At 39.6% G+C, this 10,712-nt stretch overlaps 1 protein-coding gene across 2 annotated transcripts in view; it reads right to left on the bottom strand.

The window, feature by feature from the left end:
* Nucleotides 1–7,049: 7,049 nt before the first annotated feature.
* Nucleotides 7,050–10,712, bottom strand: part of LOC129189674 (solute carrier family 4 member 11-like) — a 29,228-nt gene continuing 25,565 nt past the window's right edge. The window contains exons 19-20 of one of the 2 annotated variants that reach the window (XM_054791633.1): nt 10,434–10,603; nt 7,050–7,631 (exon numbers count right to left, since the gene is read on the bottom strand). In XM_054791633.1, the coding sequence (XP_054647608.1) occupies nt 7,565–7,631; nt 10,434–10,603 (237 nt within the window). In that variant the 3' untranslated portion in view covers nt 7,050–7,564. The remainder of the gene's footprint in view (nt 7,632–10,433; nt 10,604–10,712) is intronic. The other variant, XM_054791632.1, reaches the window with a different exon arrangement.

The following is a 10,712-nucleotide window of genomic DNA, read 5'->3' as shown; positions in this document are numbered from 1 at the left end:
TGAACAATTTTGGTCCTAATATTGACCCCTGGGGTACTCCACATGTGATATTTAAACTCGCAGATGTGTATTCTCCTGGCTTTACAAATTGCTTCCAGTTTGCTAGGTAACTTTTAACCCAATTCAAAACTAATCCTCTCCGTACCGTTCCAATTTTGTTGTTAAAATATTATGATTAATTGTATCAAAGGCTTTTGTAAGCTCCATGAATACTGGAACTGCACGCTGTCTGTGGTCTATAACATTAGTAATTTCCGCCGTGATTTCAATCAGTGCCATAGAAGTTGCAATGTTAGCTCTGTATCCGTACTGACTACCTGCTAATACGTAATTCATTGTTATTAATTAACCTAACATGCATGTTTTTGGAATGTGGGAGGAAACCGGAGCACCCGGAGAAAACCCACACACGCACGAGGAGAACAGAGATTCCCAACGGAGATTTGAATGCAATATTTCCAATCTCCTGACTGTGTGGCCAACATGCTAACCACTTGGCTATCGTGCGGCCCCATTATCATTACTGTAAAAACTCTAGTCAAAGATTCTCTTTATGACTGGAGCGCTCTGTTGTTTCTAGAGCCTCAATGGTATAAAAGATAAAAGGGTGATAAATGTTGGATACAACCACAGCTCTCTTCACATCTCTGTGTAAAAGAGGCTAACGATGATGACTTTTTCACGATTGTCATGCCACAGCTTTTTTTTTGTGGTATTATGACAAAGCTGCTTGTGCAAAATGATGATACTGTAAATAAATTCATGCTGCAGTAGTCATGTCAACAACATGACACTTGGTGATCTGCAACACAGCAGAGGTTTCATGAGTGTTCCGCTCTTGGCTGTCTATCTCCTTACCTTCTTGCATATCATTTTCTTGGCAGGGTTGTTACTGACAATCTGTTCTTCGGCTGGGATGATGAGTGCCTCGTGAGACAGTCCACACTTTCTGGCTTAATGTGCTCAATCTGATAGCTTGTCCATCTTCTATCCTTCTTGGGATGGGTGATATTGGTGCTCGGCATTCATCGAACAATATGGTCATTATTGTGGTTTGCAGTGTACTGTACAATTGAACTGCACTGTTTCTAATATTTTGACCCTCTCATATAGCTCAAAAAGCAAACTAAAAACAGGGCATAATTATGATCTTGGTGCTACTGCAGTGACTTCAAAAGGGGCTCTGTTCTCTGCCGTGATGCAACAATCTCCATGATGGACCTTAATGCATCCTGACATCATCATCACACACACGGAACAATCTTGTTATGAATGCGGCACACTGCGTCTTGTCCTCAGCGCCATCTTGACATGAATTTGTCTCTCTGCTGTCACTTCAGCCTTTCACTGCCCGTGGTGGGGCGAGACATCTTGAAATCCTGTCTCTGATGTCACCTTTATGCTCCTCACAGCCTCTAGGGGGCATATTTGCAAAAACTGCAAGCATCTCGGCAAAGATCCTCTTTAGAGCAGGAGCGCTCTGCTTTTTGAAGGACCTACTGCTAGTCAAAGATTCTCTATGTGACAAGAACTCTTTGCTGTTTTTAATAACCTACTGCCCGTCAAAGATCCCCATATGAAAAGAGTCTACTGTTTTTAAGGACCAACTGCAAAAACGGCAGTCAAAGATCCTCAATGTGACAGGCGCGTTCTGCTGTTTTTAAAGCTCTGCTATGTTTAAAACAAGAGTGCCCTTTTAGAAATCTTTTGCTAACAGGAGAGCTCTGCTGTGAGTCAACAATTTCTAATGTATGAAAAGATCCCTCTGCTGTCTAATGAGCAACCACAAAAATGCTAGTCAGAAAGTATCAATATGACAAGAGCCCTTTGCTGTTTTTAAGGCGCAACTGCAAAAAAGCTAGTCAAAGATCCTCGATATAACAGGAGAGTTCTGCTGTTCTAAAGGATCTACTTTGAGTCAAAAATCTCTACCATTTTAAGAACCATCTACAGAACACTGGTTAAAGATTCTCTATGTGACATGAGCCCTCGGCTCTTTTTAAGAACCAACTGCAAAACCCTTGGTCCAAGATCCTTTGTATGACAAGGCCCTAAAAAAAATGCTTATAAAAGATCCTCTGTGTGAGAGGAGCATATTGCTGTTTTTAAGGGCCAGCTGCAGGTCAAAAATCTCTACCATATGAAAAGAGCACTTGGCTGTTTTTAAGAGCCAACTGCAAAAACTAGTCAAAGGTTATCTACATAAAAGAGCCCTCTGCTGTTTTTAGGAACCAACTGAAAAAATGCTAATCAAAAATCCTCCATGTGCCAGGATAGTTCTGCTGTTATTATTAATGACCCACTGCAAAAACACTGGTTAAAGATTCTCAAAGTTGTCCTGCGGGCCACAGGTTGAATAACCTTGGATTAGTTTGTGAAGGTATAGTGCACCAAAAGTAGTTATTGAGTGGATTCATGATATATACTGTATATTGCATTATGATATAATTACTCATTAGCATGTATAAATGAGCTCCAGTGCGGAGGGCCTTTCCTGCCCTATGAGCTACTTTCAGCATGACGAGCACTTCCTGCACGTGGGCATGGTGACATATTGACAAGAAAACACGTGCGTGCTGTCATAAGAGACTCTCTAGAAAGTGCGGAGGAAGCCGACAGCTGCTGGAGTTAGCTGAGACGACAACTGTGTTATTATCCTCCGCCTCGTATTAAGGGGACGTTTTTTACGTAGGTGGCGCCGACGTTAATAAAAAATATAAAAACAAGCAGACATTTAATTGGCAGCATCTCTATGGTGACCATGAGAGGATGAATCACCATGGCGACACCCTTTTTTACTCTTTTTTTGTTTGTTTTTGTCATGAGTTCTCTGAAAAATCCCATCTACAAAGCCAATGTCATGATAACCCTCTTGTTTTTTCTCATACGACGCCCACATGATGCTCAAATGAAGACTAATTTGTCATTTTAGAATGACAATATGGATAGCATCACACTGTGGAAGTCTCAGCAAACACTGTCATGTAAATGAACTTGCTCCAGACTGAAATGTTTGCCATCATAAAACCCTTTATAAAGTCTACAGACAATGTTTTAGTTGGCCTCCAAGTGTAAAGACAGTACAATACAGTACAATAAAATTATAATAAAGTAAAACGAATCACATTTTGAAGATGCACTGGAGATAGAACAGGAAACTGAGCAGCCAGCTCTGTTTTTGTGTCACATTGGGGGGGCATCCACACAGAAACGTTTTCAGTTCAAAATGGCAAAGTATTTTATCGTTTCAGCCTCTCAACCAACAGTATTTTTTAAAAACGGCTTCCAGAGTGTGGAAATCTGAAAATTGCAGCTCCTTCGTTTCCATATAGACTAGCAATCCTCTGCTTTTTTTTAAACAATGACGTCAGTGACCTGTCGCCGTCATGTGACCTGTCGCCGTCATGTGACCAGAAGTGTGCTTTGACAACAAGCCAACATAATACAGTCAAACCTGTCTTAGCGGCCACCTGCGTATAACGGCCACTGAAAAATCCCCCGCAGAAAATTTGCGTGTTGTAGACCCTGTGTATAGCGGTCACCTCTCTAACGCGGCCAGCGGCCACCCATTTTGTATCCCTTGGTCAATATCTGACCGCATATAGCGGCCAAAATACAGACTCAGGCAGAAGCTTCATGCACGAAAAAGTTTCGTTTTTTAAGCAATGAAGCCGTAGTGTGACTTTAATTACTGAGTCCTAGCTCAGTCACAATCGTTCACAAGATCCACACAAACTGTCAGTTGTTCGACATAAAAAAAGCCATCTTCTTACTTTGCAATGCCACCCTGAAAAGATTCAATGACGGCCAAAACGGTAATCTTCCCAATTAGCAATGCCGCCGTGAATAGATTCTAAAATGGGCAAAACACCTGAATAAAACATCTAAAATTTCACTTAGTTGCCGACTAATTAGAGATTAGAAGCCCATTCAATAAGAAAGGAGCGATGGTATTGTTAGTTTACTACGATCTTCGCACCTCCGCCGCACTCTATTGTTCACGTACACACCCATTCATGACTGCTTCACGCGTATCCTCTTAGATCCCATTCCTCAGGCTCGTTCACTAAAATGTTTATTTCTTGCTTTTAAAATCATGTTTTAAAAAAATCAAAGATGGAAATTAATTTCTAAAAATATTTCTCCACTACTTATATTTTTATAATTTTATTACCTTCTTTGATTTAATTTTTAAAATTATTTTCAAACACTAAATTTTTCATGTTTGTGAACATGTTCATATGTGCGTGCACAAATTCAAAATGGCCGCCAACCTGTCTATAGTGGCCACTTTTGCTGTTTCCCTTCAGCGGCCGCTATAGACAGGTTTGACTGTATCTGAATATTTCGAGTGTCATGACTCACCGCAGTCGACATTTTCCTGGTATTTTCTTGTCTTATGCTCCCAAAATGACGCACGTCTAATTCCACTTTGTCGTAGACGACGGAGTTATGTGCATGCGTTCTTTCTTCTTCTATGGTTTGGTGTGTCACGTGGTTCCGTCTGCGTGTCTGTTGACAGTGCCACACGTAGGTGTGCCTTGTGTATTACGAACATCGTTTTCAGTCAGTTATCCGTTCCCACTATTTAGTAATCCAGCACAATGTGGATGCAAATTTTTTTTAACCCGTCAAAAACAAAAAAATCTGGAGCCTTCCTCTTTGGACAGGGTCCCGAATTCTATTTTTGGTTCTATGTTTATGATCACACATTCCCTCTTTTCATCACTGATACCATTTTATGGTAAAAAAAAAAAAAAAAAAAAGCACTTGTACAGTTAATCTTTTACATGTCAGTCAAAGGTCCTCTATATGGCAAGAGCTCTATGCTGTTTTTAAGAACCTACAAAAACACTAGCCAGAGTGCCTCTATATCAGGGGTCCCCAACCACCGGGGTGTGGCCCCATACTGGTCCGTGGTCGTGGCAGAACCGGGCCGAGGGAATTAGGGCTGTCAAATGATTATAAATTTTCATCAGATTAATCACAGTTTTTTAATTAATTAATCATGATTAATAACCATTAGCAACTGAAATATGCTCAATTTTACTGTATTTAAATAACAGAAAGATAAATGACAGGACAGGATTATATATATTTGTATTTAACAGGTCCAAATGAACTGAATATGTCAATCAAGCTAAAAGATAACACACAAGTCTGAAAATCTATTTGTCTAACACTAGTCTATTTAATAGTAGCAGAACATTTGAATCACACTTTAAACCGTGTTATTATGAGCAATGCGGCGTTGCGTTCAAAGACATACCATAATTTAAAGTAAATTTACTTGTCTTCAGTGTACTTTCCAGCCTACTTAAATGTAGCAAATTGTACATCTGACTTAAGAGCTACGAAGTGAGTGATAAGATGATCCACTTCATGTTTTTCTTTATCTTCCTGTTTACACACACGCACACACATACACACACCGTAAAGACGTTTTTGTGATGTTCGGAGTGTCCCTGAATGCATCTCGCGTTCTTGTGAGGAGAATAAGGAAGAATCAGGATGAACGCACTCGAGACGTGTGTGAGTTAGCGATAAATACAGTATATGGTGTTGGAATTGTACTGCTGTTGTTGTGTTCAGGTCAAAATGAAGTTTAAAAAAAGAGCGTCAGACTCTGTGGTCACAGCGTTGAGTTTGACTGGTGGAATTTTATTCCCTTGTTGGGTATCGAGCAAAACATCAATCTCTACCTATGTACATATCAGAGCACATGGGGTTCATACCTTATACCTTTTAATTCAGCATAGAAAATGCCAGCTATAGTAGTATATAAAATATTGACATTTGCCACATCTTAACACGTGATAACCTTTATAATTCACAACTGCAATAGAATTTATATAGATATACATATACGCCGGTATATAAATGTTGGGCTTATCATCAAACAAACACAATATTTTGATTGAACTATTATTACTTAAACTGACAACTTTCGTGAGGTATTCTGCTCTCCTGATGACAGCCTGCTCGGTGCTTGCAGACTCGTGGCAAAATTGGCAAGTGACTTCGCTATTTACACCTTCTTTTTCTCTTCAGTGTTATGGGGTGCGCCTATGAATAAAAATAACAAATTGGCTAAGATGGCCACTTACAGTGAGTGTGAATGGTTGCTTGTCTATATGTGTCCAGTGATTGGCTGGTCGCCAGTCCAGAGTGTACCTCGCTTCTTACCCTAAGACAGCTGGGATAGGCTCCAGCATACCCACGGCCCTAGTGAGGACAAGCAGTATAAGGATGGATGGGTCTATTATTAGTTTAAAAGATGCGTATTTAAGCAAATTTCACTTAGTTTGTCTAAATTAAGTATTTTCAGCATAAAAATGGCTAAATTAACTAAAATGCAAATATAAGGCATTCAGAAGATGCAGTAAATGACGTTGTGATATGTAGTATTCAACACTGGTCACTGGGTGTGAGTAATATTACATTGATGAGACAGTTGACTGTACGGAAGTACTGTACAGAAATGTACAGAAAAGAATGTTAAAAAGGGACAAGGAACTCTACGAAGTCTAATGTGTGAGTCTATATTATGTCTAATTTCTGTCTTATTTTCTCTTTTATTATGTTTATTATATTGGGTAATACTATAGGGGTGTTATTTCATGTCTAGAGGGCTCTAATAATGGCAATAAATGTATTTAGAAGGTCGTAAACAGGTATTGCTCTAACTATGAAAATATTCCATTTATTTGAGGGCCCTGCTGTTTTAAGGATGTACTTCACTGCTCATAAAATAATAATAAAGATCCTCTATATGATGAAAAACACTCTGAAGTCTGGGGTATATTTTTCAGCAAATTTGAGGTTTAAATACAACTTTGGAGATCATGTGTACTTTCTCCCATTGTAAACTGTACTATACAATTTTAATACATGCGATGATTGAATTCCCAGATCTGTGTTAGTTGTTTTTTTCATTGACTGAGTAGAGGTAAACAAATTGGAAGACAGCAAATGCATCCTGTGTATCATTTGTCAGATGGAATCATCTAAGAATCAAATTCTACTTTGTTAGTTTATTCAGTTTAAACACCATCCAGCAGCTAAGCTTCTACTGCCATCTACTGGAGGAGCTTCACATGCACCCCGCGCAGCAGATATCCATAAAAAACAGATAACTTACTCTTTAGAATGTATTTATTTGTTTACATTGCATTGCATTGGACCAATGTTCTATATAATAACATACATCACATTACACGTCTAATTGATTGTCTCAAACGATTTATTGATGTATTTTTTTTATGTTTTTAAAAAAGATGTTCAATGGACAAACTAAAAATACAAAATACAAAAAGCAAAACTGAAAAAAAAACGATTATTGTACAATTATTCTGGGTGAGAGGGGGAGAATTTTTGGTTTTGCAGTTACCAGCTCACTAGTGATGTACGTATGTACCGTAAGTGAGTGATTGATTATGTTGCAGGAAACGGTTCAGTACACTGATTGTGAACAAGCCAATGAGGTGTGTCAATAGTCAAAGTGTTGCTAAAATGCTAAAACGTCATGTTTGCATTGTCTGCATCCTCTGCTCTACATCCTCTTCTACATGTGCTGGGAGTCCATGATGTCCAGATACTTGGCGTCAATCATTCTCGGAAGCAAGCTGGTCCTGAAAGCGAAACATGCAGAGCACATGATTGGCACACTTGCATATACGCATATACTGTACCTAGAGGAACTACAGATGAAGAAGTGTCCATTCACACACACACACTGCAAAATGTCTTTGTGCCCATTACATACAAACAAATGTATGCCCGTTTACATACACAGATAAAGCAAACTTCTGTCTGTCCAGCTACTTAAAAAGAGGTCCATTTACACACACACAAATCATGGTACCAACAGTCTGACCATTTACACACACTGATAATGTAAATGTCAGCTCCCATTTCCATAAACAAACAACGAAAACCTGTACACAGGTTACATACACAGATAATGTACATGCCTGTCTATTTCCACACACACACACACACACACACACACACACACACACACAATGTAATGCAAACATCTATATATATCCATTCACGCAACTAGTCCATTTATACATACACAATGCAAACATCTGTGTGGTCTACACTGACAGTGTAAATGTCCATTTGCATACACACTATGTCCATTTAGGTATGAGATAATGAAAACTTATGTCTGCACATTTACAGTCCGTTTACATACACACACAATGCAAGTTTAGTCTGTCTATTCACATTAAAAAAATATCTAAACGTATGTCCTTTGTAAAGACAAATAATGCAAACATCTGTCTATTTACTTGAAGTTGTAAGACAAAGAACTGTCTGTCCATTTACATAAAAAGGTCATGTCGAATTCTGTCTGTGTATTTACATAAAGTGGGAATGTACATGCTTGTCATTGTCATATCATTTACAAACACAAACATAACACAAATGTCTCTTTCTGTCCATCCATTTACACACACACACATACCTGTATTGCAAACATCTGTCTGTCCATTCACACACACACACAATTCAAATGTCATTTTGCGCAGGGAAGGTAAAGGTCTGTCCATTCACATATGTCACATTTCCACTTTGTGTAGCTTTCTCTAGAACGTTTAACCTAACACAAATTTCTCCATGGTAATTTCATGGATTTTGGAGAAGTCTACATGATGCAACATGAGGACTCACTCTAACAAGTAAAGTTGATGTTTTCGTGCTGTGCCTCTTATACGTTGTAAAGAAATACAGTCAAACTTGTCTATAGCGGCCACTAGAGGGAGTCTGCAAAAGTGGCCGCTATAGACAGGTGGCCTCTATAGACAGGTTGGCATCCAGTTTGAATGTTGACCAGTAGAGGAAAAAAAAAAAAGGGGGGAATCTTTTTTTTTTAATAATAATGTTTACCAGTAGAGGGCACTGCGGACTGTGGATAAAAGTTGTACAGCACTACTAGGCTTGTTATTATCATGGTTCATGGTTTTAATCCTGAACATGCATGACTCAAACAGTAGCACATCACATAGTACAATTCACAATTTTGCATGTTCAAAAAGGAGTAGTAAGAAGCAAAGCTTATTTAATCCTACCCCTCATCAGTTTCACATCAGTTGCAATACATTTATTCACCTCTTGTTCTTCCAAGTGTACTTTGTAGGTCTACGTACATGACAATGTAGTGCAATCATAGCCAAGGTTTTTACTTACTAAAAGGAAGCTAGAGGCTTAATAATAACTGATAGAATATATCCACGACCCACAGAACAAAGCTGTGCTAGTAATGTCTTACGCTTGTTTTTAATATTTTACTTTTTACAGCTTTAGTTCATCAGGAAGTGACGGGAAGTGACGGTGGGCGTCCCGAGCAGGAGAGCTAGGCTCAGTGCTAGCTGTGAGTTTGGAGAGAGTTGGGAAGTGTGTTTATGTTGGCGTGGATGTAAAGTCCTGCAGTGTTCTCCGCTGTTAATAAAGCCATCAAAGTGCATCGGCGACGTGAGTCTCTCCTTCCCCACAACAAGCGGCATTACAGTATTGACCAGTGCACACCAGGAAATAAACGGTGTCATTTCTTACAGGCATTGGCTGGACAGCTATGTAGTGGGGCTTGTTTAGCCTTTGCCTTGTGGGCAAGCAGGAAAGAGAGACGATGCTGAGAGATGTGTGTGTGTTCTGAGCTGCTGTCTGGTGGCCGCGTTCAATAAATAAAGTTGGCAGAAGCAACAGGAGAAGTTTCCTTCTTTGCTTCGGAGCTGAATAACACTGACAAGTTAACAGACTAGTAGCGAACGGAAAAGAAGACGGCTTTGTTTGTGTCGAATACAGAAGATGAGGACTTTGATGGATTTGTGGATGAGGATTGATGAAAAATAACGTGAGTACATTCTAAAATACTTCAATTAAGTACAACCGAACTCAGTTTTGCTCCTGCTGCCGCATGCATGCTGGCGTATGTTTTTTTTTTTTTTATTGTAGCGTCGATGGGAGCACGTCCTGTTCCCAGCCTTATTTGCGGTAATGTTTTGGTGCAAATGCTCTTAAAGTTACATGTTTGACCAGGAAATAGCAAGCTCAAAAGAAGACGGCTTTTTTATGTGGAACAACTGACAGTTTGTGTGGATCTTGTGAATGATTGTGACTGAGCTAGGACTCAGTAATTAAAGTCTACACACGACGGCTTCATTGATTGAAAAACAAAACTTTTTCGTGCATGAAGCTTCTACTTGAGTTGGTAATTTGGCCGCTATATGCAGTCAGATATTGACCAAGGGAGACAAAATGGGTGGCCGCTGGCTGTGTTGGACAGGTGACTGCTATACACAGGGACTATAACATGTAAATTTGCTGGGGGGGATTTTTGCTATAGGCAGGTGGCCGTTCTATAAAGGTGGCCGCTAAGACAGGTTTGACTGTATACAGTAACAAGCTTCTTTCCATGTCCTCACCTGACAGGGACAAGCAGGATCATCAGGAGGGGGAAGACCATCTTCATGTAGGGCAGAGGATACATGCCGAAGGCACACAGGATGATGAGCTGGATCATCTGCAGCCCCGTGAAGTAGTGCACCTTCCTCTGGGGCACACGGCGGATGTAGTGGGTGGGGGGATAGGCGGTCTACAAGAGAAAATGTCAAAAGCATTACTGACTTAAGCTAAAAGTAGAAAAATATTAGCAGTACTGTTGGTATTTGACCATTATATACGCACTGTAACTTTAATGTGTT

The sequence above is a fragment of the Dunckerocampus dactyliophorus genome, chromosome 11, assembly GCF_027744805.1.
Source record: "Dunckerocampus dactyliophorus isolate RoL2022-P2 chromosome 11, RoL_Ddac_1.1, whole genome shotgun sequence".
Taxonomy (NCBI): domain Eukaryota; kingdom Metazoa; phylum Chordata; class Actinopteri; order Syngnathiformes; family Syngnathidae; genus Dunckerocampus; species Dunckerocampus dactyliophorus.
The sequence above is the reverse complement of the archived record's forward strand: the minus strand, read 5'-3'. Positions and strand labels throughout refer to the sequence as shown.